Genomic DNA, 19594 nt, shown 5'->3' with positions numbered 1-19594 from the left:
AGATACCAGTCAGCCTCCCTCTGGAACTGAAGGTGGTATGTCGACTGGGACTGGCATCTTGAACCTGGACTTCATCAACTAATATATCGGCAATGTCAAAAGGTATGTCAGTAGACAGCCCATTTTCCCTTGGAGCAAAGAAGCAACTAAGTCTGAATTCTTTGCATTAGGTTATGTTGTCATGAGCTCCAGAAGAACATCAGTTTTGATTTCAGACCCTTTTGCTTTCCACAGACCATTCTCATGAGGTTATAACTCATTGAGGCAGGAAAAATAAGGTTAATAAAGTTGCAACAATAAAAAGACAGAGAAACTTCCACATGAATGAGTCAATTGCTTCTGTGTCAATTTTTAAACCATTACAAATAGGTTATAGTAAGAATAATCACAATAGAGAGAGCCGGAAAGTTACCTTGCAACATGGGAATAGAGAGTAATAAATTAAAGTAAAACATTCTACAGGTAAATATAAGAACTACAGACAGGAAAAGAGATGCAAACAATTTTTTTACCTGTTTCTCTGTGAGAATGACTCTGCCTAAGAGTTGATTTTCAAGACCTTTCATGGTTACAGTAAAGTCAATGATGGAAGTTTGAGCACTAATTTCAGGAGAGTAACGTGGATTTGACAGTTTTGTAGTAATGTAAAGTCTGAAGCCATTCATAACATCCACTTCCTTATCACCAACTTTGACCTTAAGAAAAATGTTAAAAAGAAGTCTTGAAATATTAAGAGCCAATACACACTTTTTCAGATACTGCATATAGGAAAAAAAGGTTACATTATTTGGCTTAAAGGCAGAAAAATCCAGTTTTAAATCATACATCTGATGCAAAAAAACTGTTGAGAAAAGTTAAGGACCATCTTAAATGGCCCATCCAAAAATTATTTCAACTTCTGAAAATTGTCATATGCAAAGGAATAAAGGACTCTATACCTTAAATATATTAGCCACTTGTGAACTTAAACCCATCCTTATTTTTTCTTTCATTAGTATTAATGAAAACCAAGAGTTTAATTTTTATAGTCCTACATTTCTTAGGAGTTATTTTGCTAAGGACAGGTTGTTGAGAGAGGAAGGGAGGAACGGGGAATTTCCATATGTTTGCTCACTTGTTTTATTTTTACCTTGTTGGCTGAACCTGTTTTAATGATGTTTCTTTCCAAAACATTATCAAGTGCTGGGTCCAGCTCTTCTCCAACATCTTCTACTAAAAGAGGTCTTCCCAAAGAAAGGCTGTCTTCTAAGTGGTTTCTAAAATACTTGTGATTCAAAGAAGTGATCTAAAAACATAGATGCAATACCTTATGCTCATTTACCAATCTTTTTCTTAGTTTTATATTCATAAATTATTTCATTTTCTTTAAAGTACTGCCAAAAGCAATGATCCTGTGAGTAGACTAGTATTAATGCAAAGATTGTGAGCTCAAGGAAAGGTAACATCAGCAGTACCCTATTGCCAGATCTCATGGAATGCAAAGTCCTATTTTTCAGTTGCAAAGGTAGAAGCAAAGCAGCACTGAGCACTTCCAATTTTGATCCTATGAGTGCAACTACTCAAGAATTTCACAGGAAAAATTCACAGGAACCTTTTAGCACCTTCAATTTTATCTTGGATAACATCTCCAAATGAAACTGCAGCAGGGTCAATTCCAAGATAAGTATTTTTCTGTGGTTTTTTTTCACCCTTGAAAATTAGAGGTTTACATGGAACGGGACCTTAACAAGTCTTTGCTTTAAATAGTCCCCAGTATAACTGGGATTTTCAACATGTCCAAAAAGCACATTCAGATTTGACTTTAATAAAGCTGGAAACAAACTAACAACCATTTTTATCATAACTAAGCAACGATTAAAGGTTTCCACACCTAGATAACAATCAGCATGAAAGTGGTAGTTATATGCACAGAGCCATTCTATTATCACACCTCAAACTACTTTTATGGATTTAAGGGATTATTTTTTTAAAGCTGCTTTATTGGTGTCATCGTAATTGCAGGAATTCCTCATGTTTTGTTGTTTGAACTGAATTTGTGTATCTTGCCTCAGACTATACATTGTGGCACTACATCTTCCCTGTATATTTGCAGAGCACTTAGCAACTGATGTCCATACTAAGACAACAAAAATTAGCAATAATTTCTGATTAAAAGATGAAAAAATATCTTGCTGGGATTTTTCATTTATAAACAATTACATGAAATTGTATTAATCAACTAGTTGGTGTTTTTTTCCTAACACTTACATTGTTCTGGAAGCATGTTTATTACCAGACATGGCTCATCCAGTCTATTTTTCAAAGTTTATGTTCCATTAAAATAAATTCTTTAAACAAATTGAGTCACTGGTGCAAAAGGATATGCTTCCAGCTCTAGTCAAATCTCAAATATATCTGAGATATTCTTTATATTCAAATCAGGCTTTTTGTATAAATGGCATTTCCTAAGCATTAGGAGAACCAATGAATTCTAATGCCTGTATGCTAAGAATTTCTAGGGATTATGAAAGCACAAGCATTTCTATTACCTGAAGGTCATTTCTGCCTTCCTTATTTTTAATCCAAATTTTACCCTGTGTTTGTGGATCAATTAATAAAGGATAACGAGATGCTTTAGTAACAATGATTCCATTCTGTATGGATAAGTCGTCATTTGGCAATCCTTGCAGGTTCCATTCACTGATAGTTGGAGCATCAGTCAACATTTCTATGAGGTTCAAGTTGTTACGGAAAGGAATTTTTCGGCTTTTCATTTCCTTTTGCCAGTCATTTAACAGCAGACTGCGGAACTCTTGGTTAAAAGGACCAGAATAAGAAAGAAAAGCTGTAGCCAAGAGTACATCACCTCAAAGAGAAAAAGGAGGGGGAAAAAAACCAAAACAAAAACAAGATTTATAACTTTGCCAATTCTATGAATGAACAAGCTGTTTCCTTCACTAGTTGCTGCATGTTTTGGCTGAAGAACACACTTTGACCCATAAAGAAGACAAACCAATCTTTTTTCCAAGGCTCACTGCATAGCATGACAATGGTACATTTCAGTGGAGGCCACATTTACTTTGTTCTTACTATGCAATTGTAGGAATCAAGAGATCAGCATCTGGCAGCTTGTTAAGGTCAACTCAACACACATGTAAAGCTATTCCAAACACCAGATCCTGAACAAGCAGGACATGGCAAAGAGGACTTTAGTCATAAACTTTTAGTTTCATCATTTCCTTGAGCATTCATAAGAACAGGCTTAAACAATTGGGAGGGGGTGTGTGTGTTGGGGGGGGTTATGGGGGGGGCAGGGTGGAACCCCCTTATAAGTACTAATTAAATTAAATTACTGTAAATCAATTACAGTGATGTGAACTGGTAGTAAAACCTGTCACAAACATAATTATGGAGGTATTAAGTGTAACAACTTTTAATCAGTTTCAAAATTTTCCCCCTAAATTTCATGACACCATAGTCTGAGGGGGTTTTGTACCACTGAAATAAGAATGTAAAATTTCAACTGGAGAAGATGTCATATTTTTATACTGTGGCCTAGTACATTTTGGACACTTTCAAGTTATCTGTAAAAGAAATAGGACAAATCTGCAGGGAAGGTATCCTGGAGTTTTAATAAGTTAGTACAAATGTATATATTATAGCATCAAATAAACCACAATTGAATTACTATAGTACAACCCATATAACAAGGCTGCATTTTACAGCCTTTCAAGGTAAAAAGCAGAGAAGAAAGTTCAGCCCACAATAAATGATGAGATAAATTTCATTTATTGATCTAACTAATGAACCAATTATTTACTACAAAGTACTTCAGTTTAGAAGTGCAAATTTAAAAAGTAATAATGACCTTCTAAGAAGCAAATTCTTATGAACATTAGTAACTGCAGTTAAAAATACTGATTTCTACATATAAATGTCAGTGCCTGAGTATCAGTATTCCTCACCTCAATATATATCCTCAGTTATACACATTTTATTGGTGCTTGCCAACATACCACTCTCTTTGGACTGTTACCTACAAATATCAGTCCAGTTAAAATTTTAGTGTCCCAAATATGTGCCACCACATTCACAGCATCCGTTGTTTTTTTTTTTTAATATGAACTTTAGCCTTATATTTACTTTTCACCTAACAGGGCTTTAGCAAGGAAATTAAAACAATCACCCTCATTTTTGAGACAGGGATCTAAGATACAAATGAAAAGTTTGACATCACAAATGTTTTCAGTTTCACTACTCATAATTCAAACAACTTGTTTCCAAATTCAAAGGTTTGGATAAAAACTTACCAACCAACCTCTTGGTTTGCATGGCAAATTCTTTACTCTGTTCTGTCCACCTCTCTTTTTCACCTGCTAAACCACTGATAAGACTCGAGGCAGTTTGCATTTTATGTCGGCAACGCTCAGCATCTTCCAGCAAAGTCTAGAGAAAACCATGCACCAAGAGAAATTGTTTACAGTCATACATCTGATAGGCCAGAAAAAATCTCTACACCTCATTAAACCAGTAGATAAAGAAGGTTAGAAATGTATTCTTAAACATCTCTATCACCATGCAGAGAAGGGAAAGGGAGATAGAAAAAATATATCAGGACAAACTATCAACATCTCCCAGAAACATGATTCAATATTTATTTTTAATATTTCTGGTTTTAGCTTTTATTTTGGTGCAGTTGTTGAATAGTATGCAAAATTCTTTATACTTATTAATTCTGTGGAATTCTACTCAAAATTTCAAATATATTTTACTTGTATAACATGCATGAAATTTGAAGTTACAGTAGTAGGCACTTGAATAAAGATACAAATGAAATAGTTTTGAGGGGCTAGGAGGAAACAGGGGAGAGGATCAGAGGAAAAGGAGAGAAGTAGAAAGCAAAGAGGCAGTATTCAAATATTATCTCTTATCTGCTGTCCATCAACATCCTTTTCAAGGAACAATAGTGAAATTCAAAGAACATATTAAGTGTTTCTTAAAGCAAGAGTAGAAACTTTTCCTGTGAAAGGCAGTTCACCTGTTTTTCTCTCATTGCATTTTCATACTCTGCCTGCACAATATCTAATTCTTCTTGCTTGGCACCCAACTCTTCTTGAGCTTTCTGCAGATCCAACATAGCACTGGTTAGGCGTTTCTCTTGAATTGCTAAATTAGCCTACAGAGAATAAAAACATAGAAGTGTATTCATACACAGAGAATTTCAAAGTATTTGCTATAATGTATTTCAGAAAGTTTTCCTGCACTACATTTCCAAATCAAACTCTTCAGTAGAGATTTCATAACACAGCAAAACCTTTTATTTGATTTTTACAACAAACTAAATTCTTATTTCAGATATCTGCAACTGAACATTTGGCTTAATGTCAGTTGGAAAGAAAATAATTAAAAATACTTCTGGGAATGCCAGTCACTCTTCATGTGACACAAAAGTTAGTCTGACATGGCTTGCAGAAGAGAATGATGCCTCTAGAAGTCTACCTGATTTGTCCAACCAATATGTTAGGCTGAAATACAAATCTTGCTCCCTCCTCAGTCATTCCCATTATAACACAAGGTATTCTCTGTTAAACATGCTTGACCACATTTTTCCTGACTTTCATTCTAACTACTTAGGCCAGTTTTTTGTTTTTTTCTCTGCATAACACTGATAAAGAGTAGCTGTACAATCATCTTTTGAGTCTGAGATCTGGAATATTAAAAGAACCAAATCTCAAGGATTTTTTCTACTTAATTCAAAATTAATGCAGAGCAATTCCAGTAGTGCATTTAACTAGATGACAGATGCTTTAACCCCATCCAGTACGGGTCCAGAGGCATAAAATGACACCATCTCGTTCATAATTTTGACAACTCAAATGTACAAGGGAGGTACAATTGAAATATATTTTATTGTACAAGTACAGTGTTCAAGGCAATAAATTCCAAGAGAGGGAACCACCAGTTCAAATAAGGCAGATGAAGTATCCCACTGATTAAATCCTCAAGTACAAACAGGTGAGGATGAGAAGGAGCAGAGGGTGTCTTTGACTGACCAACAGACATACCTTCAATGGTAATACTTCCTTGTTGATGGAAAAAAATACTGCCATAGCTTTGGTCCATGAGCAAAGGCCAGCAACATTCCCACACACTCTCTTAGCTGTCTCAATGTTATAGTCCACCATTTCAAAATAAGGGCTCAAAAGTTCTACCACTTCTTCATTAATTGTGTCTTTCTGAAATTGCTGAAAAAAATTTTTGAAAGTACAAGATACAAAATATATGCAGTAAGTGTAAATGATATATACATGTATTTCAGAACACATAGACCACTAGAAAGATCACAAGTGTTACTTACAAACAACTAATATGAAATTATTTGTCACATGTATCTTTGAGACCTTTACAAAGTCATTCTAGTGTTATATGTACTTACAAAATGGAAAACAGTTTGCTTTCATTTATGATCTTTGCTATCTCACACTCACTATTCCTGTTACACAGCTAATCATTGTTTCAAAATACCACTAGTCCTGATAGAAATTTTATTTTGCTTAGTACAGAATAAGTTTTAACAACCTTCAAAAAGAAAATGAAGAGCTAAACTCTAGTTCAAAATCATACATTCTGCAAGACAGTCCTTTCAAAGATCAAGCCATCTATCTTACCCTTACATTACCTTGTCTAATTACTGGAATGTATTTAATTTTTAAATAATTTAATTTTACTCTTTTCTTGAAGAAGTATATTTTCCTTTTTTCCTCCTGAAAAGCTCTCCATTTTCTCCCTCAAATTTATTTACAACGTATAATGAAACCCAATCCCAGACAAACTTGAAAAAGAGCTGTTCCCTGAAGCACAAATAGGTTTAATTAAGCTCGAGCAAAATGAAATGTTGAAGTCCTTTAGAAAATTAAAAATCTTTACAAGTAGATGCAATGTGAATAATACATAAATAAGATCCATGCCACTACCAACCACACAAAGCAGGTCAAGCCTCCTACTAGACCAGAGACAAATTAAGTAAATTCAGAATGCAGAAATCAGGGATGATAACACTCAGTGGAGCAGGAAAACATACCATTTATTCCAACTAGGTAAATCATAATATTATTAGTTAGGTTATGAAAAGGGATTTTTTAACCAGTTAGTTAGTCTTTCAATTTCCCTAGACAAATCAGGTGAACCAAAAAAATCTCACATTTTAAGAAGTCCTGGTTGCGTTCACCCTAATAACCATCTATGCTTTTCCAAATGAGAACACTACCTAAAATGCTGAAAATTAATGAAAAGTTAAATACCAGAAAAAAATATGTTTGTTATCAGCTTTAATGAAACAGATAAGTAATGGCTATCCAAACCAAATTCTTCAAGCTTTGAGTCGAGTCATTTGTCACCTAAAACAATTTCATTGCCTTACTTAGGAAAAATTATAGTTGATTTATAACATGACTTTGCAAGAAGGATTAAAGTTTATTTCATTCTGACATATTTATTCTTAACATTTCAGATCTATCATGGGATTTCCCTTGCATATTTGTTCTCTTTTGAACACCAGAGAAAACATTGTCCCTTATTTTCTTACATTATAAAAATAAAAAGAAAAAAAAAAGAAAAAGGTTGCGCAAGCACCTGTAGGCTCTGTAAGAAGTTCCCTGTTGTCATCAGCTTCAGCGATTCTTGCCACGATGGGACAGCACAGCATTTTTCCTGATCAATTTTCACCTGGTTGACTTTACGCTGGAAGAGCAGCAGCACGCAGTCCATGATGCGCATGATGAGGTGCGGGGGCCGACCCAGGGTGCGCACGGTGGCAATGTCTGCAGGCTTTATTGTCTAGGAATTGAAAACAAAGGGCAAAGCAAGTACTGCTGCTGTTTAGTTAATAAAACATGGAGCATAAGCTCACCAATGGTATTAATCAATGGGAGAAAGAAGAAAATATATATGTTATTTTTACCTCTAAAAAGCATGAAGCTGGAAGGACCCCCCAGTCAGATTTTCACTACTAACTCCTATCAACTCCTGGGAAAGGAAACCTCAGGACAGCACCTTCACATCAGCACCTTCAAACTCAAAACTACAATGAACTATTTTGACAATAAAAAAGAGTAAACCAGAAATATCTTGGAATTTTACTTGTTTTTTAAATGCAAACATATTGACCAGAAACTGTGTTTAGAAAGGAAATACTTTTTGTTGACACCCAGCAAATGAAGGTGAATTAAGGAAACCAGTGACAATGCCTGGTATATGTATATGTTTGTACCTTCTAATACATCTTACCAGGAATATTCCTGGTGTAGAAGCAGGCCTGCAAGAAAAATATATTAAGGTATGAAAACCCAGGCCCTAATAAATAAGGCTAAATAAGCCTAGGGTGTAAGTCTAACACTGTAACTCATAACTCTACATCATGAATCAGAAAAGACTTATCAGAGAAGTCTGCTGAAGATGTCTCCTTAGAGAAGAATTGATTTGAGCAGCAGCGTTTACCGCACCCCATACAAAGCAAAAAAACCACTGAACAATGGGAACAGCTGATGGGCAGACCCACTCCTACAACACACACAATTCTGAGCAGAAGCTTTGCTTATTTACAGGCAGTTTAATCAGTCCAAGTACACGACAGCCCAAACAGCAAGCAACAGATTACTGTGAGTGTCATGACATCTTGCTTCTAGCCTAGCACACACCTCACTGGGAATTCTTGAAGGCAGATTTTAATTGCTTGTGTCTATACTTCAATAAAGGAACTTAAAAGCACTGCAGACTATCCAGTCTGCCTTCCCTCTGCCAGCCCTTTATCTCCCTTCAATATTTTGCTGCTTGTTGGGTTCAGTGTGCACCAAATAATTCACCAGAGATTTTCCTGATATCTGCATGAAACTTTACCTAGTGTTTCTTAGTGACTGTTAAGAAATTCAGATCAGCCTTTTTTATTTTTGCTAGCATACAAATTGTGGCAAAATTGTTACATCTAAATTTTATTTATTTATTTACTTGTCTATAGTTGTGCATTTAATGTGCTATTTTTATTACAGGGCAAAGTGCAATAAAATTTTACTGAACTTTGACAATTCTTACTCAAACTTTAAAAAACTAATCTCACTATATGTTTAGAAATGCTTATATAATATGTACCTACTTTTCTCTTAATGTAGCATTTATCATTCTTAAAATATGTTAAAAATGAGTAAAATAGCTAATCACTTTTCTTTTTCATCTGGCTAATGACCTTTCAAATATTTTAACAGGCATTTATCTACTCTGCAAGCAGAATTCTACTATAGGAATTCCCTAGCTCAAATTTGCAATGATTATGAGATTCATTTTTTGAAAGATGCAGACCCACACAGAGAAGATTCTTCTAAGGGAGTGAGTGAGTGCTGAGAATACATAGGCATATTCTGCTAGGTGTCTTTTTATGATAGTTTGCCTTTCCCCTTTAGACATAGGCAAAGCAATTTATTATAGAAAATTCAAGAATTTTAAGATTAAGCCCAAATATTTTTTCCCATTGAGAAGTTTTACAATAATGCCAGCATTGCTTTTTCTTGAATTCAGGTTTCCATTTACTAGCACCCTACATTTCAAGAAAAGCAGTATTGTTTTGGTTCAGTCATTTTAGCCAAAAGCAGAAAGTAGCCTTTAATAAGATACAGGTCCAGACACAGGATACTGGCAACCTCTTTAAACTGCAGATGCTGACTAATTAACAATGCTAATTTTTTCACCTGTCAGAATGCTTGCCCACTACCAGGTTTGCTGTTTTGTTGTTGCTAGCTTTTTAACCTTCTTCCCATGGCTATATATCAGTGTCTTATAATACAAACCTTCTCTCATATTTCACTCTTCCCAGCTGTCAGGTCATCAACTTTCATTTAGACTTTTGCACTCTGTCCTTTAAGCATCATGGCAGTCAGAGTCTGTTAAACATCATTCACTCAAAGTGAAGTCTTACATTCAGAAGATCCATAAAAATCCTTATACACTAGATTTCAAAGCTAATCATGCCACTCCTTCAAATCAGTCTTTAACCATCACAACTGCTGGCAGCCTCTCAAATGGAAAGGTATAATTTCCAGAAAATCTACATAAAACCCTTTGAGGTTTGTCTATTCTTCAAGTTTTTTCTTCATACTTTTCTCTTTCTTGAGATGTGAGCTCCCTGCTAGCATCTAACAGGTATATTTCAGATTCCACTAGTACTGCTCACAGCAAAATGTCTTGAGACACATCCTCCTATAAAGTCAGCTGAGCAGACAAAGATAAATATTATGCAAGATCAACTAATATTAATCTTTTGTAATCTTAAATATATGGACATTCTATTAAAAAAGCTTCACAAGAAAAGTATTGTGAAGGCAATGAAGTCTTGATAATGATACAACTCCTAAGAAAACATTTTTTTTCAAGACAGAAAATGGTGGACTAGAAAACTTAATGAAAATGCAATTTCTTTGTGAAAACTTAAAATAGAAGGTTTGGATTTGGATTAAATTACAACTGATTTTACATGGACAGCACTTCACTCATTGCACCCAAGCTGTTTAATGATAGTATCAATATTCAGTTATTAGCCTAACATCAACCTGTGACATGTGCTGTATTCAATTACAGTTCCAAAGAATGTTAAAACTTGCCCTTTTCTGAAAACTGACGGTTTGGGGGTTGGTACTCATGTGAAAAAAGAAAAACAAAACAGAACATAAAAAGCCTCAAAATACATATATTTCTTTTTTGTCAAGAGTTATGAAGAGTTATGCAATGCACCTGCAATTTCGTGTTTCAAAGACATCCACCTTCTTAGTTGTAACGTTATACATGGTCCATGCACTAACCTGTAAGGCTGCCTCTGCCTCTTCCAAAGCAGGCTTGGCAGCCGCCAACTTCTCTTCAGCAATGGCTTTGTCAACTGTGATACTGTCTACAATAGCTTGGGCTTTGTCTTTCACTTTCTGAACATCACCCTTCACATTCTCAGCAGCCTGTGCTTTTACAGTAACTTCTTTCAATACCTAGAATGTGAGAAAACCCACATGCCACAGTTAAAAGAGGGGGTTTTTTGTAAAATCATATCTACCCAATTCCAAAAAAACTCAACATAATTTTATCCAAGATCCTTTCTTTACAACACTTAACTTCATTTTAATTGATTAATCTTTTCAAAATACAAGGAATGAAGGAGAAAAAAATCAAACAGCAATACACTTTGAAGGCTGTACATACCATGTCAGCTTTTTCATTGGCAATTTGAAGTTCCTTTTCTTTTACCTCCAGTTCTCTGCTTAAAGCAGCCACTGACTCAGAGGCCTCTTTCAATTTTTCCAGACCAGTATTTATTCTGAAGTTTAAAAGCAAAATAAAAATCACCTCATTCACTATGCAATTTACACTCTACTTTCCATCTATAGAATAAATCAATCAGAATTAACAATTGCAAATGATGTTTTACACCAAAACTAAAACTCGGACAAGAACTTTTACCTTTCTGATATCTTCAGAATCAATGAAGTGGACAAATAAGTACAGTAATAAAGTTTGCGACTTGAAATTTTATCCACTTCTGATCAAACAGAATGCCTTTATCATTGCATAAAGATCCTACATGTTCTATAAATGCCACTGTCCCTCTTGAGCCACTAATCAAAGAACTGAGTTCTGTACAGCAGAAAGCATTTTTTGATCACCAAAATTCTGAAAATTATAACCAAACAATATTTCTTATTTGAAGTGGACACTGAAAAGAAACCAAGACCAAACAAAAGAGAGTAAAAGAAAAATAGTATTGACATAAAACTTCTCTGATTCAGCATTAAAATGCCCTTTCAACAGTGCTTTTTTCTACCAAAAATTCTTCACTTGGGACTTTTCTGACAAGTTCAAAAAGTCTCTACAAACACTGCTACTGCAAAGGCTACGCAGTACTTGGACAGCTGAACAAATGCACGAGAACAGACAAAGTGTAACTAACCCCTAACAAATTCAGACAGTGCAACTAAGTTTAAGTGGAAGAAATTGGACTTTGTGAACTAACTTGGTAAATCTGAAGGTAGAAAACAGGGCACCACTACTCTTCCCCCTGACCCAAATATATATAGTCTTGATCTTATATGACAAAAGCAACTATAATATTTTAATAAGTTACACCTTCACATAATTTTAGGAATTAAAAATACCCTTTTTTTTTTGCTATGCGAGGAGACAAGCCATGCATTGAAATGAAGCTTATCAGAATATACCTACCTGGGGAAGAGAACTAAAGAAAAACAGAAGTAACCTGAGTAGTTTACCTGTTTGATAATATTTGCACTTCAGCATGCTTTTCTTTGTATGTGGTTTTATATTCCTGAATAAAAGTCAGGTAGGACTTGGGAGTCACATGCGTGGAACGTCTGTATCTTTGAAAGTAATCAGAACACTTTTCTGCCACTCCATCCTGGAATGAGCCCATACACTGCACAATTTCCCTCTTTGTATCAGCAGTGCAGTCCATATCAAATGAGGACAGAAAGTGTTCAGACACTTAGGAAAGAAAGAAAGCCTCAACGTAAGTAAATATTCATAAAAACATCTTAGCTTATAAACAAGTCACTATAAAACAAGTCAGCATGTAGTATCTTGGCTTTCACCCAGCTTCTGAAAACCCAGTCTTTTTTACTCTTCACCATCAGATTCTGAATATTATTCCACACCTGTCAGTAAAAACTATGGCCAAAGATATGTCATTCTTCATCTCCAAAGTGTGCAACTGCTTTTTCACCCTGAATCTAGCTACTACCTACCAGGGACTGGGTAATCACAGCCTTCCTCTGTATGCCTTATCATGAACACAGTCACAAATAATCTTTCTTTAATAGCATGTTTGCCTTTTTTACAAAGAAGGCAAAGACATCTTCACAGGGAATTTTTCTTTAAACTGTTTTCAAAACCATTCCTCTGTTAGAAATACTTCAACAGCTTAATAAAACAGGCTTTAAAGAAGAAAATATTTACATCTAATTTTAGAATCAAGTAAGTTTCTTCTAGCAAAATTCAACACAACAAAACAGCTACATGACCACTGATCAGAAAATTATGTATCTGCAAAGATAAAACCTACATGTACCTGCCACCAGCGCATCCTTAGGCCATCGGCTGAACCAATCTATAGTGCATCCAGAAATGAGAGCAGGGAACTTCAGGGCCCTATTTCGGAATTTTTCACCTACTGGTGAAAAGCAAAGAACTACATGAAGGTTCTGACGGACTCTGGCCATGAAATAGTCATACAGAGCTTCACTGGCTGGAGGTCTTCGTGGATGTTCCTTTTTGAAGAAGGGAATGAGGTCACTAATGAGCTCATCTATCTCATCACGTGTAAATAAGTTTGACACCTTTGGGAAGAAGGAAGATTTTTCATGCTTTTTTAGATGATCCAAAATAGAGCATATTGCACAAGGCTCTTTTAACACACAGCATTGTAGGAAGAGTCATACATCTCAGACACTGAAGTTATTAGTACTCCCCAACTCCTTTAAAGAAGAAGTTCTAATGAAATTATTCCATTAAATAGACTGCCGTCTAACTTGCTGTAAATTTTAAACCCCACCCTCCAATAGCTTTTGTTCCTTCTCTTTTCCTTCTCTTTATTTTCTAACAACTAGTAGTAATTACTCCAAAACATAGCCCTGAAATAATAAATAACAGCAATAAAATCCATCAATTCTGGACATAAATTTACCATACAAAAACTAACTGCACACTAATAGTTAATTTAACAGACAACTTTTTAAAACATCAATAATATTTCTCAAGTCTCAATTTTCTTAAAGCTATTCTCATGTCCCTTGAGATAGCTTCTCTCAGTCTAACCTAGGATTTTGTAGATTTTGTAGACTGCATTCATTTTTAGTAATACTCTAACAACAAAAAGCACTTGATTTCTAGTTTTTGGAAGTGTACTCTTTGACTTATAACAAAATATTCAAATAAATCTTGTTATTATACCGCAGAATTAGGAATTTTAAAAATCAGAAAATTGATCATCTTACCTCTCCTGATGACAAAACATTGTTCAAGTACTCCAAGAAAGACTCATCTTTGATCTCATTGTCTGTAAAAAGAAAACAGGTGCCTTTGCCTTGCAGTCCTGCTGATTTGTATAAGAGTTTCAGATCTTCCATCAAGTTTAAAGCATTGTAGGATCTACAAAAAGAAAACAAAAATTGAACAGATACTCATCTCTTTTGAAAAATATCTTCTGACCAAAAGGGTAAAAAAACCCAAGCTAATTTAAGTTAGAAACAACGTCTTGAAACTTAAGGCAAAAAGGTGCTTATTTCAGATACATCTCTGATGGGACCCACACCAAGGGACATTCCCACTTGTGAGCCTACAATTCTTCTGCAGCCAACACACCTGCAAAAATTTAGAATAATTTCACTTCTCTAAAATGACATTTGAGTATCAAAATTAACCTGTCCTACAGACAGTTGGGATGGTATTCATTCTGAGGCATTCAGAGAAGGATTTATAATTTTTTTTAATCTTTTGTGAGTTATTTCAAAAGAAACCACACTGGGTTGAACAATACGAAATAAGGCAAAAATGTACTTGGAAAAGCCTGTCAAAATACTGATTGATCTACCAAATTAGAGGTCAGGGATAAAGATTCAAGCTCCTCAGATGACAGCATTTCAAATATTACAAGGTTAATTCATAAAGGTCATTTGGATAGATAACCACCTAAAAATATTTTCACTGCCATTTAATGTACTGTGTAAAGATGCAAAGATAACTTGACACCACCAATATTCTCTCTCTTGCTGTCAAGGAAACAAAATATTTTCCTACTCCAAAGACAGTAAAAAATCACAATTATTGTAGAAAATCAAGCTAATCTAGTAAGTTCCAAAGGATTGTAATTTCCTTCCACTCTATGTGACAGTGATCAGACTACTCTAAGCAGAGAATGTGAGCCTGTTTTATTTATAGGAAGACTTAAAACACAAAGTACTTATTTAGTTAAATTTCAGGTAATGCTCACCTCGTAAGCATTATCTGGAACGTGTCATAGCCAGCTATGAAGGATGCCAGTCTTGTCAAGCTCTGCTTTCCTGAGCCACCAACTCCAACTAAGAGAGCATTTCCACGAGGAGTGCGAATCACACGGGAAATCTGTGTAATATACCAGTCATTTATTACTACAATGTGTAAGAGTCACACATTCAAAAATTCTATGCTACTGCATTAATAAAGTTATATTAGAAATTAAGAACAAATGAAAATTTTAAGGTTTAATTAAAGGAGTCTATATTGCTATTAATATATTCTCTGGACATTGGTACTTTACAATAGTTACTATTGACCTGTCAAATAGCATAGCAACCATTTGATTCCATCACTGCATATGTTCAGTTATCAGTAGAATTACATCTCCCACAAAGTGAAAATAAATCTCAGCTGTGATTTCTTAGTGATGTGCTATCACAGCATGAGGGATTATCAAAATTGGGAAGGAAATAATTTCCCCAATACCATGACCTCTGGATAACTTTGGTAAGACTCATCTCACCAGGTTTTCTCATTGTGACCTGAAGGACAGGATTTCCCAAGCATGTTCAGTTCAGGACAAAGTCTTCAGTATTCTCTGCAGCAGGTATTAATACTGCTTTTATAATGAAAGCTTTTACTTCTCATTTACTTGACTGTAAAAATGCATGTTATCAAGTATGAATATTTGATCACAGTGAAACATCTCCCAATTAGATCAACATTTCTTTCCAATTTCATTATTTATCTTTTAAATCAAAAGGCAGTAGCTTTCTACTGCTCCACATTTCCCTTCAATTCAGGACTGTGCAATGTAAACAAACAGACCCTTTAGAATTCAGAGCAAAAAAAACTCAGCAGCAACTGTGAGCTGCATACAGCACTTGTGCTGCTGCCCACAGCCAAAAAACAATGCCATGAAACATGGCAGTCCATCAGTTGCAAGTGGACAGACCCTCACTGTACCCAGAAGAGCCTACATCAATACCCAGAGCAGCACAGAGCCAATGCCTCTCAAAGACACAATAATACCAGCCAGCTGGTGAGCAGCTGGTCTCCTCTGTACAAGCAATGATGCACGGGATTGGCTTCTGTTCTCTTTATTATCTTGAAAAGTTCTTTGATGACTCCAGAATTCCATCATGTCAGTAAACAACCTGGGACACTTATTTACTTGCCCTTCCTCTAAGTTACTTCTTTCTAAGCTATTAAAAATAGTCATGCCAATTTCCTCCAATTTTAAACTTATTTATTTTAGGTATTGAATGTTATGTACTTATTTTCCATAGGTTAAAGTTTCATAAGAAAGATAAGAACAAGTATGAAGGCTTACTCTAAGCTTTATTATTTAACCAGAGAAAGAAAATTTAATTTGCATAACACCCTTGCAATATCACTGATCATTTCAATAATGGCTATTAGATCTGTTCCAGACAGAGGCACACAAGTGTTTAATTGGAAACTTTGCTCTCTGTTTAAAATATCCCTCAGCTTTAACTTGTTCAATGTCATATTATGTCAGCTCAGATGAGGCATTACCTCAACTGAGCCTATCTCACTTTCTCTCTTAGAAGCTGTCTCAGGTCTACACAGTTGTTCCTGTTCCTGTTTTCAAGAATTTAGAATCACAGAAACACTTTTTATCCAAGCAATGCATTTATGCATTTGTATAAAGCATAAAATTATCATTTTATCCAAGAAAATACTAATAAAATATTTCAGGTATTTACTGCCTAGCTACCCAAATAAGCTATTCCTGATGACAGGTGGCTGTTCAGTGGAAAAAAAAATATTACATCCTAAACTTATACAGTTTTTTCCTAGAAAAAATTGAGAAACTTATTGGTAAGTGTGATGATTATTTACAGTTGTCTTAAAGAAATCCAGAGCAGAACATCATTAATTTTGCAGTGAACCTTAGAAAGAATGAGGCTTTTGTGAAATAACAAGAATTCCCCCCAAAATTTTGAAAACTAGAGATGCAATGTTTTTGTCAACTATAATTAATTTAAACTGTTTTGATATTTAATATTATATTTGGAACAATGATACAATTACATATTCAATTCTTAATACTTTATTATAAAAAATATTGACAATCAGTATTCAACTGAGACAATAGAGGTCCTAGTGTTAAAAAAAAAAGGCTCTCCTTTGTATGAGGCCTATTCTGTATGAACAATCATCTCAAGCTGTGCTGTGCTAAAAGTTACGGTCAGTTCCAATCCATATTCAAAAGAACTTTAAAAGCAGTGAGCATACTGGGGATCTACAAAAGAATTTTGGACTATATTAATTCCTCCTCTGCTGTGCATACTCCTTCAGAAGCAACCAATTATGTCTTAAACTGAATTTCATTTGACTCATTCCAAAGACAGGAAGGGCTCCCAGAAGAATTAAGAAGGAAGGTTGAAATAGAATTAGAACAGCTAGCACCATGATCCCACCAAACATAAAAGATAGGTATAAAAGAATAGTTCCATCTGGTGCATTTTCTGAAAAGTTTTTAATAGGTTTTAATACCTAGTCACAGTGTGACAGATCAAATATTTGATAGCAATAAATTAGTTGCTGCAGTTTCAGAAGTAATTTACCTTGATTCATGCATACTTCTACTCAAAGGAGATGTGGGCAAGTGAACAACAACAAATGGCAATCCAGCAAGACTGTACCTTGACTAAATGAACCATGGCATCCTCAAAGAAAACCATGTCCATTCCACTACCACGAACATTCTCATTGTATGCTTGCAAAAATTTATTTAAACGATCCCGTAGCTGATGAAATGAGGAGATTGGTTCATAGACTTTGGGAATATCTAAATTAACTTCCTCTGGTTTCTCATCTAGAACAAAAAGCAAGTAATAAAACGTTAGCAGTTTAAATAATTGACAAAGGTTCAGTGAGGGGGTAAGTAAGTGAAGATAACCAGAAGTTTCACTACCCAGAAACAGGTTTATTATACATAATATTATATTTTAGATGTACATACGAGAGTGCTGAGTACACCCTGCCTGTAAGAAATGGTAATTTCAGCAACACAATTTTTAAAGACAAAATGAGAAAAATACTAAATAGCCTTCTTTATCTGAAACTGGAATGATGAAAAATTATACTTGCTTAGGTGCTTGCAAAAAAAAGTAGCACCAGAGAATGAAGATAAATAAATACTGCAGTTAGAAATTACAAATAACCTTTTCTGTAAAAGAAAAATGGTCTACATTTATTAAATAATTGCACTAGAAAAAAATGTACTCTTGAAATTAATAACTGCCACAACAAAAAAATATATTCACTGTAAATTAGCATACATTTATTTCCTTAGGTGATATAAAAGACACAAGTCAACTCTCAAAGAAAGGAGTTAACAGTGCTGCTGCCTCATTTATGCATTTATAACCTTAATTATGCTGAAAGGTGACATGCTTTCATTCATAAGAATTCTTACAGCAAATAAAATTACAGAAAAGTTGAGATCATCAGGGACCTCTGAAGGTTATCTGGTCCAACCCCTTGCTCAAGATGGGTCATCTAGAGCTGGTTCCCCAAGACCATGCTCAGGTAACTTATGAATACCTCCAAAGACAGGCTCCACAACATCTCTAGACAACCTGCACCAGACTGTCAGAGTGGGGGGGGTAAGAAAAAGAAAAAAGTGATTACTGATGTTCAAGGTCTTCAATAGATTTTATCCAGTGTATCTGTGTCTTTCTTGTACTGGGGAGCCCAGACTCGGACACAGCGCTCCAGGTGTGGCCTTACTAGTGCTGAAAAAAGGAAAGGACCACCTCCTTTAGCCTGCTGGCTGCATTTCCTCTAATGCAGCTCAGAATGTCACTAGTTTTTTCTTCCTTCAAGGGTACACTGCTGGCTCATCTTCAGGCTGGTGCCAACCAGCACCTCCAGGTCCATTTCTGCAAGGCTGACTTGCAGACAGGGTGACCACCAGCATATTCTGGTGCATGGGACCTTTCCTCCCCAGGTCCAAGACTTTTCACTTCCCTTTGTTGAACCTTATGGAGTTCCAGTTAAGTTACACGGGAGCCAGCAGAACCTTTGGCATACCAACCACTCCTCCTAGTTTTGTGTCATCTGGGAACTGGCTTGAGGGTGCACTCTGCCCCATCACTCAGACCACTAACGACAATGTTGAGGATAACTGGATCCTGTGTTGATCCCTGGGATCCATCATTAGTTACTGGTCTCCAATTAGACTTTGAGCCACTGGTCACCACTGTGTGGGCTCAATCATTCAGCAATTTTCAATCCATCTCACTTCTCATCCAGACCATATTTCATTAGCAAATACCTGACAAATCTCATTGAAACAGTGCCAGCAGGCAGGCATCGGGGGGTTTTTGGTTGATGGTTTGTGTTTCCTTAAAAATATTAGTACAATACTACTTTGCTCTTATTTACATACACTTAGCTCAATAAGTTTCAGGATTTTGTGATCTATATATACTACAGGATATATTTTTCCAGTTATCCTAAATCAATCAGTTTCGCTAAGCCTCTTCTAACTTGCTTAAAAAACATATCATTCAAAACATTATCTCTAATTGGTATAATTAAAATC

At 35.3% G+C, this 19594-nt stretch overlaps 1 protein-coding gene across 1 annotated transcript in view; it reads right to left on the bottom strand.

Annotated features, from left to right (window-relative positions):
* DNAH5 (dynein axonemal heavy chain 5) overlaps nucleotides 1-19594 on the bottom strand; it is a 116359-nt gene that overhangs the window by 20829 nt on the left and 75936 nt on the right. The window contains exons 52-65 of the mRNA XM_039714905.1: nucleotides 17688-17860; nucleotides 15011-15141; nucleotides 14016-14169; nucleotides 13091-13358; nucleotides 12276-12507; nucleotides 11212-11326; nucleotides 10824-11000; nucleotides 7612-7815; nucleotides 6045-6224; nucleotides 5018-5155; nucleotides 4290-4425; nucleotides 2529-2845; nucleotides 1130-1285; nucleotides 513-695 (exon numbers count right to left, since the gene is read on the bottom strand). Coding sequence (XP_039570839.1) covers nucleotides 513-695; nucleotides 1130-1285; nucleotides 2529-2845; nucleotides 4290-4425; nucleotides 5018-5155; nucleotides 6045-6224; nucleotides 7612-7815; nucleotides 10824-11000; nucleotides 11212-11326; nucleotides 12276-12507; nucleotides 13091-13358; nucleotides 14016-14169; nucleotides 15011-15141; nucleotides 17688-17860 — 2564 coding nt within the window. The remainder of the gene's footprint in view (nucleotides 1-512; nucleotides 696-1129; nucleotides 1286-2528; nucleotides 2846-4289; nucleotides 4426-5017; nucleotides 5156-6044; nucleotides 6225-7611; nucleotides 7816-10823; nucleotides 11001-11211; nucleotides 11327-12275; nucleotides 12508-13090; nucleotides 13359-14015; nucleotides 14170-15010; nucleotides 15142-17687; nucleotides 17861-19594) is intronic.

The sequence above is a fragment of the Passer montanus genome, unplaced genomic scaffold (genome assembly GCF_014805655.1).
Source record: "Passer montanus isolate IOZ18808 unplaced genomic scaffold, ASM1480565v1 scaffold31, whole genome shotgun sequence".
NCBI lineage: Eukaryota > Metazoa > Chordata > Aves > Passeriformes > Passeridae > Passer > Passer montanus.
The sequence above is the reverse complement of the archived record's forward strand: the minus strand, read 5'-3'. Positions and strand labels throughout refer to the sequence as shown.